At 56.4% G+C, this 17940-nt stretch overlaps 1 protein-coding gene across 1 annotated transcript in view; it reads right to left on the reverse strand.

Moving 5' to 3' along the window:
* Positions 1-17940, reverse strand: part of POLN (DNA polymerase nu) — an 80692-nt gene that overhangs the window by 52125 nt on the left and 10627 nt on the right. The window contains exons 3-9 of the mRNA XM_028503793.2: positions 16045-16539; positions 13608-13807; positions 11549-11661; positions 8267-8424; positions 5744-5812; positions 4460-4520; positions 3802-3866 (exon numbers count right to left, since the gene is read on the reverse strand). Coding sequence (XP_028359594.1) covers positions 3802-3866; positions 4460-4520; positions 5744-5812; positions 8267-8424; positions 11549-11661; positions 13608-13807; positions 16045-16539 — 1161 coding nt within the window. The remainder of the gene's footprint in view (positions 1-3801; positions 3867-4459; positions 4521-5743; positions 5813-8266; positions 8425-11548; positions 11662-13607; positions 13808-16044; positions 16540-17940) is intronic.

The following is a 17940-nucleotide window of genomic DNA, read 5'->3' on the forward strand; positions in this document are numbered from 1 at the left end:
AAGTCTTCAATCGAGAGGCAGAGGCTGGCAGAGTGGGAAGAAGCACATGCTCCAGCTACGTGCTGTCTGTGAGGGACTCCCTTTAAATCCAAAGAAGCAAACGGGTTAGAAGCGGAAAGACGGAAGAAGATCCTGCATGCGAACAGTAACCATCCCAGAGCAGGGGCGGCTATGTTAACATCAGACAAAACGGGCTTTGCGTCGGAAGTGGTGACAGGGACAAAGGGTGACATTTTACATCTGATACAGCGCAATGACACAACATTGTGAACATGCACGCCCCCAACGGCAGGCCGTCGATCCACGAAGGAACCGTCACAGAACTGCAGGGACACACAGACAGTTCTGCCACGGCTGGAGGCTTGAACACCCGGGTCACAGGGAGGAACGGAACAGCCGAGCTGACAGCGATGAAGAACTCTGCAGGAATCCTGACCGGGGCTGTGTTCAAGTCACGGGTCAGTTTGGGGGCCACTGGCACACAGAGTGTTCTCAGCCACGAATGTGGTGTCATGGGGCCGCCTCGATTCCTTTCATCGGTATGTTGCAGTCTTCGGCACACAGGTTTATTCCTCCTAAGGTTCTGGGAGGCTACTGTCAGAGCACTGTTGATTTCAGTATCTTGTGTACCGGCAATACGTAGCCATACAATTGACTTTTGTATGTTGACTTTACATCCTGGTACCTTGGCAATCTCATTTATCATTCCTGGGAAGCTTTATTGTTGTTTCCAGAAACAAAATCTTCTGGAGAAGGTTTCAATTTACTTTGCCCGTATCCATGAAAGCAATCACTGTAGCCCTAAAAAACGTACTTCTTCAACAACAAGACTTGGAAACTGAAATTGCTCCTTGGTCCACGGGCTGCAGGATGGGTTAGCAGGTGTGGGAATAACATTCATCTCCTTCAGAGCTCTTGGGTGACCAGGTGCACTGTCAGTGGGCAGCGATATTTTGAATTGATTCTTTTTTTCCTAAGCAGTAGTTCTCAACAGTGGGCTCAAAACATCCAGTAAACCATGTGATAAACCAGGGGTGTCCAATCTGCAGCCAGTGGGTCACATGCAGCCCAGGACGGCTGTGAATGCAGCCCAACACAAAATCGCAAATTTACTTAAAACATTATGAGGTTCTTTTTGTGACTACGTGTCACAGTGTATCTAATATGTGGCCCAAGACAACTCCTCTTCTTCCGGGGTGGCCCCGAGATGCCAGAAGGGCGGACACCCTTGTACGTGGTGTGCTCCGGGCTCCGTTGCTGCCTTTACAGGGCCCAGGCAGAGCAGGTTTAGCACAGTTCCCAAGGGCCCTGGGGTTTTCACGGTGAATGGGCACTGGCTTCCCCTTAAAGCCCCCAGCTGCACCAGCCCCACACAGGAGAGAGAGCCAGACCGTCCCTGCCTCTCTGAAGCCGGCCCTGATGTCTCCTCTCCAGCCACGTGGTTCCTGGACGGCGTCTTCCTCCAGTGGGAGGCTGGCTCGCCCCCACTGAAAGCCTGTGGTTCATTGCAGCCGCCGTCACGACTTGTCTTCGCTGACCTTCTGGGGGACTCGCTGCAGCGCCTGCGTCGGCTCTTGCTGCTTTAGCAGGCACTTGTTGAGATTGGTTGGACCCGTCCAGATCCCTAAAACGGTCTCGTGTGTTCACTGGAGTAGCACTTTTGATTTCCTTCAAGAATGTTTCCTTTGCACTCACACTGGCTTGTTCTGTACGAGAAGCCTAGCGTTCAGCCTGTGTCGGCTTCCAACATGCTTTCCTCACCAAGCTAATCGTTTCCAGCTTTTGACGTCCAGTCAGAGATGTGAGACGCTTCCCTTCACTTGAACGCTTAGAGGCCGCTGTAGGGCTATTAACTGGCCCAATTTCAATATCGCTGGGGTTTAGGAGAAGGGAGGTCTGGGGGAAGGGAGAGAGCTGTCGGAATGGCCAGCGAGTGGAACAATCAGAACACACACTGATGCCCTGGCTGGTGTGGCTCAGTGGACTGAGTGCCGGCCTGCAAACCAAAGGGTCGCCGGTTCGATTCCCAGTCAGGGTACGTGCCTGGGTTGTGGGCCAGGTCCCCAACACAGGGCACACAAGAGGCAACCTCACAGTGATGTTTCTCTCCTTTTCTTTCTCCCTCCCTTCCCCTCTGTCTAAAAATAAGATAAATAAAATCGAAAAAAGAACACACATTTATTAAGTTCTCTGTCTTATGTGGATTGGTTACTGGCACCCCAAAACAATGACAACAGTAACGTCAAAGATCACTGGTCACAAATCACCGAGATAAACGTCATAATGCAAAAATCTCGAAACGCCGTGAGAATGAGTAAAACGTGATGCAAGGACGCGAAGCGAGTACGCGCTGTTGGGAAGCTGGCGCCGCCAGACGGACCCGACGCAGGAGCGCCACAGACCCCGGATCTGCGCAGAAACACAGGAGCTGCGGAGCACAGTGAGGCCGGGCGCATGGCACACGCCGCGCCCGCACGTAGGCAGCACGCTCACTGCGGAGCTGAGAGACGCGTGTGGTCGGCGCCACCGCAGGTCGCTGAGCGCGGAGTGAAGGGCACTGGAGAGCGGGAAGCATTCCCGCGTCACGGACGAAGACCCCATACAGCGGGGTGCGGATGCCGCTCCAGCGGTCTGCGCACAGTCCGCTCGGTCCCTCTCGCATCCAGAGACTTCCGCTTTCCAGGGGCAGAAGGACCCCTCCTGACATCCATGTGGAATTCCGAGGGACACCGAGTAGCCCAAGGTCTCGAAACAGAAGAACAAAGCTGGAGGCCTCACGTTTCCTGACTCCAAAACTCACTGCAGAGCACAGACATCAAACAGCGTCGTGGCCCTGGCGCAGGGACGGCACGGGGACCCGGGAGGAGGGCAGCGCGTCCGGGATGGACTCGCATGTGCGCTCAGAGGAGGAGGCCGTGTCCTGTCCGCACCAGAAGGGCTGCTGCGAAGCCTGACATCCCGGGGGTGGGGGTGGGGGCTGGGGGTGGGCCACGGCAGGACCCTGTGTGCACTGCTGGCGGGTGAGGCCGGGGAAGCATCACCCGGGCATCCCGTCCCCATGCCTCTGACCCCAGCAGCCCCAGCCTGCCCTGCACTCCCAAGAAGCGCGTGCTTACACCCCAGAGACACACCCCAGAGACACACTCGGGGGCTGCAGCGTGGGCTGTGGTGACCGCAAACTGGAACCGCCCAGACGCCTGCCAACGGAGCAGCATGATGGAGACCCCAGCTCGGGTGACACAGGGTGCCCCCGAGTGAGAGCCATCGGGCCCAGCCAGGACCCTGCAGCTCACGATGGGAAGGCGGGGCATTGCCGGGGCACCGGGTGGAAAGACTGTGAAGGCAGCGGCACAAGGACCGCAGACGTGGGGGCGGGCGGGGTGCTGACAGGTGGGGTGCTGCCGGAGGTTTAGGGGAACATTTCAATGCCTCTTGTCGTGCATCTTTATGCATCTCTCTGTGGCCCGTATCACTCACCGTTAGAAAGTTGTATTTTTGCTTTTTAAAGAACCCAAGAAGCCCATCAACTCCCCTCATCAAACGAGGGGGCAATGCCTTTGCAAGAACCTCATGTGAGCAGGTCGCTGCGGCCGGTTAAGCCCAGCGCACACAGGCGGGACAGCGACCACAGGCAGCCGCCTCTGAGCCCTCTCCCCACGGGGTGGCCCTGCCGGGCTCCCAGGGAGGCGGCGCAGGCTGGCCGGGGCCTGGGAAGGGAGGGAAGTCGCTCCAGACCAGCCGCAGGGCGACCCGTCCGGAAGGAAAGTGCCTGCAGCACAAAGGGTCTCCAGGACGACGTACCCCGAGAAGCGCTGAGGTCCTCTCTAATTCTTCCTGGTTCACCCGGATGCTGTGGCTTTCCATCACTGCGGTGCATAAACCAGGCGGAGAAAAACCGCGTCAGGGCCTCACTTCCGTGAGCAGCGGCGGGTCGGGGCGTGCCGCACCGCCTCGAGAGGCAAAGGGTCCCGGAGGCCCAGTGCCCGAGCCCTGCAACGGTGGTGGTGGGTGTGGGGACACACACGGGCCAGCCACACTCTGTTGAGGCAGCCGGGTGAGGCTTTGCTCTCCCGCACCCAGCAGGACCTGGGCAGAGGGGCGGGGCAAGCCTGGGGTTGCACTGGCACTCGACACCTGCTGACGCACAGGCTCCACCCCCACGCTCTGCTCCCCAGAGCCAGGGAGCGGGAGGGCAGTGGTCCCTCGGCCAGGGCGCCCGGGGCTGGACAGTCCAGAAGGGACCCCACAGGAGAGAAGTGTCAGAGCCCGCTGGCCCCTCTACACCAAGACTCGATGTGGTCCAACGCCTCCTGTTACTGCAAGGGAAGGTCAAGGGCCCGCTCCCTCTCCAGTGCTTGTGCGAGACGCTGCCACCCCTGAACGTGTGAACACACCGTCCTTCCAGCAGTGTAAGGGGTTCTCCAGAAAGTGACCGCACGCCGTCTTCGTGGGGGCTCACCTGCCAGAATCGGTATCAGAGGAAGCTCCAGCGTACAAAACAGCCGCCATAAACCGCAGACCTGTTTCGTAGGAGGACACAGCAACGTCACTTCTAAAGGGCCATTTCTACCTGCTCGTTGCGGAACAGCCTCCTGATTTCGGAGAGCTGCGTCCAGGCGACCCCTGCGACCCCGGGCAGGGAGGGTTCGCCCCCAGCAGCCACGCCTCCCCGGCCCCTCCTGTCCGTGCTGCAGTGTCCTAGGGCGTCAACATTCCCGGACCCAGGGGAGGTATTCAGAGCTGGGAAAGCACCGCCTGCCCCACCCCTACTCTCTCTGCTCTTTCGCGTCTGTGTGATACAGGTGTTTGCGGACTCTCGGGCTTCTGCTTTAACTTCAGAATAGGCTGCTTAGATTCCCAGAAATGTGGTTCGCGTCATCGCTGATTCTGCACCGACTGCACCGACGAAGGTGGGGAGAAGCGGGACCATCCCGCCGGGTCACGCCCACCCGGAGGGAGGAGCACCACTCCGTCTGTCCGACCAACACCCACGCTCTCCCTCAGAGTCCCTGACTCTCCCACTCCTGCCTGCTGCCCTCTGCCGGGTCCTCGGCTTCATCCGTCTCTCCACAGCCTTCACGTCCTCCGCCTGCCCTACAGACACCTCCTCTGCCGCCCTGATGCCCTCCACCCTTATCGCCTGGGCTCCCCCTCTGCTCCTGGGCTGCAGGAGGAGAGAGCAGTGGGGCACTGCGGGCCGTGCACCTCTGCCTGCAGCCACAGCCCCGGGCACCCGCTCCTGTCCAGCGGCCCCCACAGGGCCAACTGCTCTCCCAGGCCCTAGCAGCAGCCAGCCCTCCAGGCCGAGGGACGGAGAAACGTCCCATCAGCGCCTGTGCCCCGAGGCTTCTCCAGCCTGGACTGGCCCCCGTCTCATACCCAGTCCCTTCCCTCAGCTCGTCTGGATCGAATGCCCTCTGCTTCGCCACGAGCCTGAGTGGCGCTGAGTCCAGGTCACCATTATCTGAAAATCACCCTCAGCTTTCACGTTAGCTGTAGCGTAAGAAGTGTTCCTATTGAGTTGGAGGCTTCTGAAAATGCTCCAATGGTTAACCCATAGAACAGCCTTAGAAACTCCAGGCCTTATCATCCGGACTCCCCCTGGAAGAGGGACACCGGTGAACCTGGCCCCAGCACCCCACGCTTGCTTCCTGCACCCTGGGGACGCCGGGGGAACACCTCCGGTGCGTATGGGTGCAGGGGACACATGGCACCTGCCCCCACGAGGGGCAGGGTGCCTTGCCTTCAGCTGCGAACAAAGGTCCATCGTGAGCCTGTAGAGAATCCTCAGGTTTGCACGTATGTTCTGGTGCTTTAAGAGAGCAAAAGATTTCAGAGTTAGGCGCACTGGGCAGCAGCGGTCGTCACGACCCAGGGAGTGGCGGGACTCCCAGCAGTGCCCGCCAGCTGGGCCGCACGCGCCCACCTGCAGCTGGGAGACCAGCTGTTGCTGGGCAGGCCCGAGCGGCCCAGTGCCTGGCCCTCCCTCCCCGGCCCTCTGTTCTGCTCGTCCCCCAGCCATGCGCCACACCAAGAGGCCGAGTGCCCGGAGTGGGAGGGTTACGCGGGGCAGAGACAGGAGCCCGGGGACCTGGCCTCTGGGCCCCCACACCCACCGTCCACTCCCACCTGGACAACGGGCAGGGTCCGCCGCAGCCCCCACACTGGTCTGTTTCTCACTGCCCGCCCCCAGCTCCCACGTCTGCCAAGTGAAAGCCCCGGCCCCGGGCGGTCAGACTCGGGACGCAGCAGTGCCTGGGCCGGGGCTGGCTGCACACCCGCAGCGTGTGGTTCCCTGTCAGCCCCAGGCCCTGCTCCCCGACCCCCGACTGGGCGGGGCACTGTGAGAACACTCACATCCACCTCTAGGCCACACCACCGCCTGCGTGGGCCTCCTCCTGCCCGAAGCTTCCCAGGCCAAGACAGAGCTCCTGGGTGGCCCAGCCCCCCGCATCTCCTCCTCCTTCTCACGTGAGGCCTTGCGGCTCCCCACGGGAGCCACCTCCTCCTGTGACTCTGGGCTGTCTCACGCTGCCTCTCCACCCAGAGTCCCTGTCCCCTTCCTGACCTCCCCGCAGCCCCTCAGAGCAGCACTCGCGGCCACCGGCCTCCCCTCCCACCGCGTGCAGCGCAGGCCAGTGAGACACAGGGGAAGCTCCTGCGAGGCTGGCGGGGACGAGGCGCTGGTGGGGACGAGGCCCGGGGAGCGCTCCCAGGTGGAACCAGAGGGGCGGGCCTGCGGGGGCAGCGGAGTGAACAGGCCCCCAGCACTGGTCAGGGGGAAGTCGGGCCAGGCGCTTTGCCCCCACGGCCACTCCCCCCTGACTCCCAGGTCACACTAGGAAGAACCCAGACACCAGGGCCAGAGGGCCCGACATCGGCCTCGGACGGGACGCATCACGCTGACCTCTCCGCACCCCCGTCCTCTCCCCTGTGAGCTGGGGCTGGTGGGACCGAGGTGGGGGACTCCCTTCAGCACTAAGAAGATCTCAGCTTCCGTCTGGCGACCACTTGGACTCCGGGTGGGACTGCCCCTCCCTCCCCTCCGAGGGGCAAAGGGTGACAAAAGGGACACATGGCAAACAGGCCATGGTTCGCTGCTGGCCCAGGCCTGGGGGCTGCTGCTCCCTGGGTCCTCAGAGCCTGGTTCTGCTGTTCCTAGGAGTCTGGGAACTACCCCATATCCCCCTGACAAATCTTTTTAAACTGAGGGACCGTGGCACTCTCTGATTTCAACCCCAAGCCCCCATGAGACACAGACCGTGTGCGAGGTGAAGGGCAGGCTGCAGGCGTCCCCAGCTCAGGGTGGCAGGCACGGCAGGCTCGCACCGCCGCCGCCCCCCCCCCCCACCGCAACACCACCACCTGCTGCCCCCAGCACGATCTATATTCGTCATGCTCCTGACGCACCGCTGTGAGCTCCCACCCGGGAGGCCTGAAAGGACAGGCCCGCTGTGCCCCCGAGGCTCCCACGGAGTGCCTGGGGCAGGGTCTCGCTGGGCTCAGGACACCCCCGCTTGTGCGGGAGGCGCTGTGCACCGGAGAGGGGCCGTCCCAGACCCTCTGCCCCCCCGCCGCCGTGGCACCGGCACCGAGGGCTGCTGAGCAAGCAGCGCCTGAGCTTGGGGCAGGCGGCTCCGACGCCGGAGTCAGTCCAGGAGACAGGCCGGGAGCGGGGTTTCCCAGGAGCAGAGGGGCCGCCCGTCCTGACGCCCGTCCTCTGCCTGACAGCGGTGCCCACCCACAGCCCACCGCCCGCCTGCAGCCGGGGGTGGCTACGAGTGCAGCCCGACGCAAACCGTAAATTTGCTTGAAACCTTTTTTTTTTTAGCTCATCAGTTGTCGTTATTGCTTGTGCATTTTTTTAAAGATTTATTTTTAGAGAGAGGGGAATTGCAGGAGAAAAACAGGGAGAGAAACACGGATGTGTGGTTGCCCCTCCTGCGCCCCCTGCTGGGGACCTGGGCCGTAACCCAGGCCTGTGTCCTGACTGGGGACTGAACCAGCAACCCTTTGGTTTGCAGGCCAGAGCTCAATCCACTGAGCCACGCCGGCCAGGGCTAGTGTTTGTGTATTGAATGTGCGGCCCAGAGACCCCAAGGTGGGACACCCCTGGAAAACGTCGGGGCAGGAAGCACTCGTGCTGAGCGAGTGGAAGCGAACGCCAGCACCATCCCTTTCCCTGCTGCAGTCTCTGAAGTGGCGTTTCCGGAGAAACACGAGTGCCGCGTTAAGGCTGATAAAATCTTATCGTAAAACGACTCACCACAGTACTTTTCGAGGCGTTGCCGTACGTGCTGCTCACTTGAACTGTGCTGGGGTTCTCCAAGTATCTTGCCACTAAATCTTCAAAGGACGGCGCAGCGTCACGGGGATCGATGAGCCAGGCGGCAATGCTGGGGTCCAGCCCCGTGAAGTCAGCAACTGGAGAGAGAGAGCACACCCAGTCACTCCCAGGTCACGAGGGGTTGTGCCTTTCTCTGCGTTACAAGGTTCTCACGGGTCAAATGAAGGGTCCTAGCATCGCCGACCGCTCAGACTCAGAGCTGAGTACCAGAAGATATTCTCCCAACACGAAGGAATTCCGAGACTTTGGTAAGCGGCCGCCACAAACCTGGGTCCCAAAAGACCAATCTCCATGGGAACTGATCCCCAAAACCCCCAAAGGGGTAGAGACTCCCAACTAACTTGGAATTTGAATCATTTTCAAAATGTTCAACGAGCTCCAAGCCAGAATGTTCAGCCAGACTCCCCTCCTTCTCCTCTCTCCCTTTCTCTCCTGTTCCCAAGCCCCTCCCTGGCCCAGGCACCTCCGTCCCTTCCCCGCCCCCTCTTCCCACCTCTCAGTCCCTGTGACAACTCTGTCCAAGCCCTCCCCTCCTCCAGCTGCCTTCCCAGGCCACCCTGACCTCACAGCAGCATATCAGAGTGCTGGGGAACCCAAGTGTCATGGCTCAGAGCTGCCGACCCCATAGCACGGAGTTTGGGGAGGGCGGGGGTGGGGGGTGTTCGAGAACAAGACGCTGGACACACTGGGCACGTGCCCGGCCTGCGGGAGGACACCCTGTGAGACAAGCCGGGTGCGTGGAAAGAGCCAGAGGGGGCCAGGCGGGGAGCCTGGCAGGTCAGGTGGCTTCAAGTGCGTTTCCTCCCCTGACAACTGGGCGGAAAGAGGGCTGTGTGTATGTGTGAGACACATGTGAAGGCGCTTCCTACAAAATAAGAACACTTGCTAAGTAGGTACATTTTTGTGCCAGAGTATTTCAGACACAGCGGGGGTGTCATAAAAGGCTGGGGAGCTCGTAGTTAAGAAGTGAATCTGAGCCCTGGGGGACTGCTCTTCGAGTCCCCGTGCCATCCCGACCGGCGCTGTACAAAGACAAGGACTTTGCCCTCAGACAACCCGCGGCCTCAGGTCGTTCTGCAGTGCACATGCCACCGTCCGGCAGCCCCGCATCGTGCTCGTGCTGGTGGGAGAGATCTGCGTTTCCCGGGGCGGCCAGCGCCACGCGGTTTTTGTTTGCTGTCTGGGAGCCCCTCACGCTGGCAGAGCGGGAGCTCCGGCGGAGGACGTCGGCGGCTGCTGCCTGCCCGCCACCGCCCCCCGCCCGCCAGCAGTGCGCGACTCGATGTAACGCTGGCTGGTGACGCCCACCCACCCAGCAGGGCTCTTCCCTCCCAGCTGCCCCTTCCCAGCTCTGCTGGCCCGGAACTAAGGATCCTCATCAAGGCCCAGCTTTGAATATCCTCCAGGAACGCCTGGCTGTGCTGGAACCGTGTGAGGCTGGTCCCCGTGCCCCCTGCAGCCAGTGCGCGGAGGCCTGCCAGGGCAGACGCCACACTGTGGGGTGGGGTCGGGGGGGAGACCAGCAGTGCAGAAAGAAATGACAACAAAACAGATTTTGAATGAGCTAAGAAAAATCAAGAAAATAATAAAATCTGTAAAAAATAAATCAGAATTAGAAACACTTAGAAATCAGGTGACACAGAAAAAAACTGAAGAAAGAATTCAGGAAAGAAATAAATTTTCATAAATAAAAATATTTCAGAAATAAAAACTGGCAATACATAAAAGCAGATAAATGTAATAAATAATGCCTTAAGTAAAAAAAGAAAATAGAGGAGAGGAAAATTTTTAAAAATAAAAAAGAAATGGAGAGGTTAAAACCAGATTCTAGAAAAGCACTAAATGTGAAAGACAAGCATTAACATATAAAACAGGAGTTCAAACACCACAAAAAAGACAAACGACCAAAAAGACAGAGGTAGCTCCTGACAGAAGGACACCCCCCCCACTCAGGGTTGGCACTAGCCCTAGGGTCAGGGTCAGGGTCAGAGTTATGAAGCAGCCTTGCCCGCCCACCATCTGACCCAGCCTCTGGATCTAGCTGCCAGTGTACAAGAACTGGGGGAGCGAGAAGGGCCTGCTCACTGGCAAGAAGGGGTGCGATGGCCAGGCCCAGGCTGTGGAAACCCCTCAGGACCAACAAGCTGGCTCCGTCAACCAAAGGAGCTGCAAGGACGCAAAGCTGAGGGGGACAACACACAGACCGGAAGAGACTTAAGAAGACCTATCCCAGGTACGGCTCTCAATTCACACAAGCTGTAAAAAACACAGACAAAAATATTTAAAGACAACTGGGAAGTACTGTACAAACACTGACTGGATAGCTAATAATATTAAAAAATCATTGCTAGCCCTGGCTGGCATAGCTCAGTGGACTGAGCGCGAGCTGCGAACCAAAGCATCGCAGGTTCGATTCCCAGTCAGGACACATGCCTGGGTTGCAGGCTACGGCCCCCAGCAACCGCACATTGATGTTTCTCTCTATCTCCCTCCCTTCCCTCTCTAAAAATAAATAAATAAAATCTTAAAAGAAAATCGTTGCTACTTGTAGGGGGGAGATAACAATGATGGTCCCATCTTAAAAATGAAATCCTAGGCCCTGGCTGGCGTGGCTCAGTGGATGGAGCACTGGCCTGTGAACCAAAGGGTTGCAGGTTTGAATCCCAGTCAGAGCACATGCCTGGGCTGCAGGCCAGGTCCCCACTAGGGGGTGCACTAGAGGCAGCCACACACTGATGTTTCATTCTCCCTCTTTCTTCCTCCCTTCTGTTCTCTCTAAAAATAAATAAATAAAATCTTAAAAGAAAATGAAATCCCTGTATTTGGCCGTATGACCGAAATGCTTGCAGGTTCATCACACGGTGCTTGGGATCTGCTGTGAACAACCAGGGGCATGGAAGTCGGGGAGCTACAGAGGAAGAAGGTGGGGCACAGTGGCCAACGCTGTGACCGGGTGACGGTGCCTTGCTGTCCTCCGGCACCCCTCTGACACCAGGTGTGTGGGCCTCCGGGCCTCACGTCTCCAGTTCTCTGCGGGCACCAGCCGGGGCCCAACAACTCAGTTCGGCTCTGACGCCAAGTACCCAGAGCGGCTGCAGACCCCGCAGACCCAGGGCTCAGGCCCACAAATCTGCTCCCACGCCAGCTGCTTGTCCCAAGTCCAGGGCTTCCCGCACGTCCAACTGATCAGCTGTCACTCACCACGCTTCCAACTGCCATCGTCCCCCAAAAACTGCAGCGCTGTTCTCACAAAATCCTTAGCATTGTAACAGATGACAGGACAGTCGCACTTCAGTATTTGAAACAGCACGTTCCTGGAAGGTGGAAAGGAATGCACTGCCTTAGACACGGGTGGGCAGTTCCAACCTTGGTGGAACACCGGTGCTGCCGCGCTGACGGCTGGCACTGGCCCGGCGCTCTGCGGCAGGCCCTCTCCTCCTAAGGCTTTACACACATCACCGCAAAAGCCCCGTGAGGCAGGCAGTACTCATTCTCTGGGTTTTACAGATGATGAAACTAAGGCACAGAGAGGCCTAATGTTGAGGTCTCCTCTGGGCTGCCTCGGACGGCCGCAGCGGAGGTCAGAGGGGTCAGAGTCTACGGCTCTATTCTGAAGGCAGAGCCGATGGGATTCACGAGTCTGAAGATCGTACATGAAAAGAGAGACGGGCATTTAAGACAAAACTGAGGCTTCTGGCCCGAGCCCACGGTGGACCGATGCTGCTGTGAACCAGAGTGACGAGGGCGGCAGGGGCGGGCTTCAGGGAGACGGGGCCGGTTCTGCACGTGCTGAGGCTGAGGTGACTGTTGGATGTCCGAGTGCAGCGTCGGGCAGGCCACTTACACCCAGAGTTCAGAGAAGGCCGTCCGGGCACAGGGCTGTCTCCCACAGCACAGATCGGACTGTTCTTCCAAAGTGACAGGAACCGCAGGCCACGGGGCTTTTGGGGGCGGGGTGCTGTGCTTGTCACTGTCCCATTCTCGCCCAAAATGATCGTGTGCGAGGGCCTGGCATTAGGTTTCTGATTGCCAAGGCAGCCGTCCCGAAGCCACCCCCTGCGCAGACCTGCTGCCGGCCAACGACACGCTCCCAGAGAAGCAGCCCCGGGAGGCCTGGCCCCCCGACCCATGGAGGCCCCTCACTCAGGGGGCCCGGGTACTCGAGCGCCCCCCCCCCCCCCGCTTTCCCTCCCCAGGCCCCGACTCCCACTCTCAGGCTCTAAGTCAGCCAACAGAGGGCAAACCCTGGAAGCCCCAGGCATCCCTCCATCTCCCTCCCCCCACACGGCAGCCTCTCTGGGTGGCCTGGCGGCACGCTGCGCACCCTCCGGAACCTGTGAATAACACGGGGCGCTTGCTGAAGCGTGTTCTGTGATCACAATGAGCAGCACCGCGGGAGCCGGCCCAGCCATGCAGTGGCCTCTGTGGGGACATGTCTGTGAGGCCCCCTCAGGGTAACACAGGCTGCAGCGAGGGCCGCAGAGGCTCCCAGCAGAGAGCAGCACGGTCCACAGGCTGGGAGCCACACAGCGGGACCTGGGCCTCAGCCAGGGCCCAGGGAGACGGTGCTGGAGGAAGGGATAGGACCAGGCCCACCTACCCACCCTGAGCCTCCCAGGACTCCTCGTGGGGCAGCTAACTGCACCTGCACCCTGAGGGCCAGGCACTCAGGAAGTGGGTGCCCCCGGCCAGGGTGGAAGCCCCAGACGGCTGACGCCACCAGCAAAGAAACAGTGAGGGGCGCAGGCTGCACCCCACGAGAGGGCCTCTCGCGATCGAGCGAGGCGGGGAGACAGGGGCACCCCGCCTGGGCCAACATTCTGAGGTGCCCCTCCGGAAGGCAGGTCCAGGCAAGCCCTGTCTCACCTACTGTCACTGAATGAGGCTCGGTGGAGCTGGGGACAGTCCCCTGTGTGAAGGCAGTGAGAACCTCCCTTTCCAGCGCCGTCACAGAGCTGCCCAGTGTGATGGGGAGAACCACCTGGGCCTCTGGCGTGACATGGGTTCTCGGGCCCGGGGAGGGTGCTTCCCCCACCAGCTGCCTGCTGAGACGGGACGCGAACCCTGGGGCAGGTCCCCAGGGACACTCTCTGGGGGACAGGACCGGGGTTGGAGGCTCCTGTCACTCAGGTCCACTTTACTGTCACAGGCCCACGTGAAACACCTGAACGTTTATGTAAAATCGAAGCCTGGGAAACTTTACACTGGGACAGATCAGGTGGGTAAGCAGATTTTAAGGTAAGGAGTGAACACGGCTTACCTGGCAAACGGACTGTGAGCCTCTGGCTCCTGGCCCCAGACAGACGAGTGCTCCGTTTCTATGTAGATGTACCGGTCCCCGGGGGAGAAGCCGCCCTCCGGACCCTGGCCAGAGGCCGCGGCAGCCGGAAGACCACGGCCTCCTTCCTCACGGCTCTGCAGCAACAGGACGACGACCCCTTTAACGGAGGGAGGTGGAGCCTGCGGACACACAGGGAGATGAGGTCTCAGTGATGAGCACAGTGGTTTACTCGAGACAGGGCTGTCGGGGTTCGTAATTCGGAAGAGAAACAGGGCCTCACATTACACGTGTAAGTGAACAGCTCTCTAATCACCATCAAGGCCGGACACCAAGCCAATGACCTTGCTCTCCAAATCTGTTCTCCTTCCTGCCCAACAGCATAACAGAGGTCTCAGCCAGTGTGATGCAACAGGGAAAAAGTAAAATAAAATAAAAGGCACATAAATCAGAAAGGAAGAATTATACTGTCTCTATTTACAGATGACACAAATGTCTGCATACCAAACCCAAAGGAATCGACAAAAAATCAGCGAGGTTGCAGGATACAAGATTAAAACACTGAACCTAATTGTATTCCTATACACTAGCAATAAACATGTAAAAATTAACTTGTTTAAAAAAATAAATTACCATTGTTAATAACTACTTCACAAAATGCAATACTTAGAAATCAACAAGATCGGCACAGGATGTGTTTGCTGAAAACTACACAACATGGTGAAACAAATCAGAGGAGACCTAAACATCAACTGAGAGGCGCACCGTGCTCAAGGACTACAAGGAAAGAGTAAGACGCTAGAAGGGGAATCAATTTACTTAGAAACAAAGCAAGTTGGAAGACAGTGGAGTAACATCTTTTAGTTACTGGAGGAAAAAAGAAGTATCATAATTTTTTAGCCAGCAAAACTGTCTTTAAAAAAAATCAAAGATAAAGCAAGATTTGTATCCTACACTAAAAACTACAAAATACTGCTAAAAGAAATTGAAGTTTTAAATGGATGAAAGGATTCCCCCATTTACGGATCAGAAAACTCAAACCTGTTAAGATAGCAAACCTCCCAAAATTAATCTATAGACTCAACACTGTTTGTATGAAAAACCACCTTGGATGTTCGCAGAAATTGACAAGTTGACCCTAAACTTTGTACGGAAATGCAAAGGAGCCGGAATAGCCTATACAACCTTGAAAAGACAGACAGAGTAGGAAGACTCATACTTCCTGATTTCAAAACTTACCACGAAGCTGCAGTAATCAGGACAGTGTGGCACTGGCATGAGGATGTACAATTAGATCAATGGAAAGACCTGAATGTCCACAAATAAATTTATAGTCAGTCAGCTGATGTTTAGTAAAAAAGTGTCAAAAAAATTCAATGGAGAGAGAAGAGTCTTTTCAACCAACAGTGTTTGGAAAACTAGATACTCACGTGCAAAAGGGTGGATTTACGCCGTCTCACTCCATACACAAGCACTAACTCAAAATGGCCCTGGCTGGTGTGGCTCAGTGGATTGAGCACCAGCCTGCAAACCAAAGGGTCGCCTCTTCCATTCCCAGTCAGGGCTCGTGCCTGGGTTGTAGGTCAGGTCTCCTCCTGGGGGTGCGCAAGGGGCAACCACACACTGATGTTTCTCTCCCTCTCTTTCCCCCTCCCTTACCCTCTCTCTAAAAATAAATAAATAAAATCTTTTTAAAAACTTAACTCAAAATGGATCATAGATTTAAATGTAAGAGCTGTAACTACAAACTCCGGAGAAAACAGGAGCAAATCATCATGAACTGGGATGGCAAAGCATTCTTACATATAGCAACAAAAGCATAGGCAATAAAATTTAAAAATTTGATAGAGTTCATTAAATTTAAAATAATGTTGTGCTTCAAAAGACATGATCAAGAAACCAAGAAGAGAAGCCACAGAGTTGGACAACTGCGAATCACGCACCCGACAACAGACTCGTATCTGAACACATCAAGAGCCCTTACAGATCCAAGATAAAACACAAACAGCCCAACTGAAAAATAAGCGAAAGATCTGAATACACATTTTACCGAAGAAGGTATGCAAACGACCAATCAGCACATACGACGATGCTCACTGCCGTCACTTTTTAGGGAAATCCGACTTAAAGCCACGGTGAACACGTCACACCCGCTCCAATGGCTAAGATGCAGAAGACAGCAAGGGCGGGCAAGGGGGTGGTGATCTGGGGACTCTGGCACATTGCCGGCGGGATGCACAACGGCACAACCGCTCTGGAAAATATTTTGGCACTTTCTTAAAGAGACATTATAAACTATACATTATCAATATCTTACCTTTGTGGGAGAAGGGAAGGCTTAAAATCTTATTTCTAGCTCTCCCATCAAAATCAGACGCTAAGAAAACGGGTTTCTTTTATGGTGCCACGGTTTACGCACCTGGTCAGATCTTAGCTGGGTTGAACCATCCTTGTACATCAGAGTCACCACCACGGCTGCTGCCTGTTGGAGCGTGTCAATCAGCTGGCTTTTCTCCAAATCATCCAAATACCTGGTGTCACAAAAGTGGTCTCTGAATGCTCTCGAGTCCCCCGAGTTTAGGGAGACATCCGCCTTGTCGGCCTCTCCCAGTGCCTCCTGTTTAGTGGTTTTCTCTGGTGAATTATCACATGTAATACGTTTTCTTTTAAGATTCGTGCTGTCTTCATTTTCATTATTTATATGTTTTTTAAGGAAGTATTTTCTTTCATGTTCCATTTTCTGTAGAACAGAAGCCTCTTGGTTATGCTGTGGCATCAGACAACTGGCAGCAGCCGCTGAGCTGATGTTCTGCTGCTGGTCCGGGGGCAGCTGCTCCGAGAGTCTGCTGGTGGCGGGCCGAGGAGAGAGTCCGATGGAAGCTCCTGGTGTCTGGCTCGTGAGAGAACTATGACGCTGCAGAAAAGCAGAAAGTATTCCATGAGCATATAGCCTCGTAAGACGGAGGTCTAGAATCCAAACTAATTTCTGGCAAGTCATCTGAAACAAAGTAGAACACAGCTGCGTACGACCTAGATCCAGCTTTCTAATGAAGTCATCCCGTGCCTCCGAGGGCAGTCGCCTTCTCCGCCCACCCGGGCAGGAGCGCCTAGGGAATCGTGGGCGGGGCGGGGCGGAGCTCCAAGGGTGCAGCCACACCCCGCGCTGGAGTCTGCCAGTGGGGAGATGCTGTGGGCGGAGTCGGGTGCGGATGTGCAGAAGACGGAGGTTACCAACTTCCAACTTCCAAATCAAGGCCATTATAGAGAAAGTGGAATCACTGCAACTATTTGATACATGAATCTACCTACTAAGTGGGTTTTTTTTTTTTTTTAATCCAAAATGTGCTTATCGGGACGGTTCCCCACGCGTCTTGACTCGGGTGCTCTGAGTGCTGCCTCCTTCCGAAGGAGCGCCCTTCCGTCAGCCTTGGGATGCCTCCTGCGGGCTGCCAGAGCACAGCGGGGCAGCCAGCACACGGGACCCCTGTCTGGGCAGAGCTACAGACGGTGGGGATTTTACAGCATCCTGGGCCCTCGGCATCCGTGAGGCAGGAGCTGGGGCTCTGACCAGGTGCTGTTTCTTGTGCTTCCTCTTCTGTCTGGAGAGGGGTGAAGGAGTCCTTAGCGAGAGGCGTGTTGCCGTGGGGTGGTCGCCACTGCCGGACAGGCTGGGACCTCTCAAAAACGTGGCTCAGCGGGAATCCACTTTCTGTCCCAGTCTAACAGGATGCCTAACTCACCCGCAGGATCACGGAGTATCCAAGGGGGGAATCACATCTATCCATTTCATGACAGGATTCACGCACCAAAAAATGTTATCTTTAATATGTATTTTTCGGATTTTATGATACAAGTATGTTGGGGTTTTTTAAAGATTTACGTATTTTTAGACAGATGGGAAAGGAAGGAGAAAGGGAGAGAAACAGATTGGTTGCCTCTCGCACGCCCCCAGCTGGGGACCTGGCCTACAACTTAGGCCTGTGCCCGGACTGGGACTTGAACCGGCGACTTTTCAGTTTGCTCTATGATGCCCAAACCACTGAGCGACACCAGCCAGGGCCACTGATTATGTTATGAACAACTGTTTCCTAACAAACAGTACTTTTAAGTAATTTTGAGAGAAAATGTTTTAACACATGGTCATAGGGTCATAGAAAATTTTAATATATACTCATTTTATCACAGAGAAATACCATATGGTTTTCAAGGAAAGACTTTCAAGCATAAAATCCTATTACACTAAAAATTCTGTGGAGGTGTATGGAAGAAAAGGAGTCCGTGGAGAAAAGGAAAGTATGAAAACTGGGATTGTTGG

Source organism: Phyllostomus discolor, chromosome 1 (assembly GCF_004126475.2).
Source record: "Phyllostomus discolor isolate MPI-MPIP mPhyDis1 chromosome 1, mPhyDis1.pri.v3, whole genome shotgun sequence".
NCBI lineage: Eukaryota > Metazoa > Chordata > Mammalia > Chiroptera > Phyllostomidae > Phyllostomus > Phyllostomus discolor.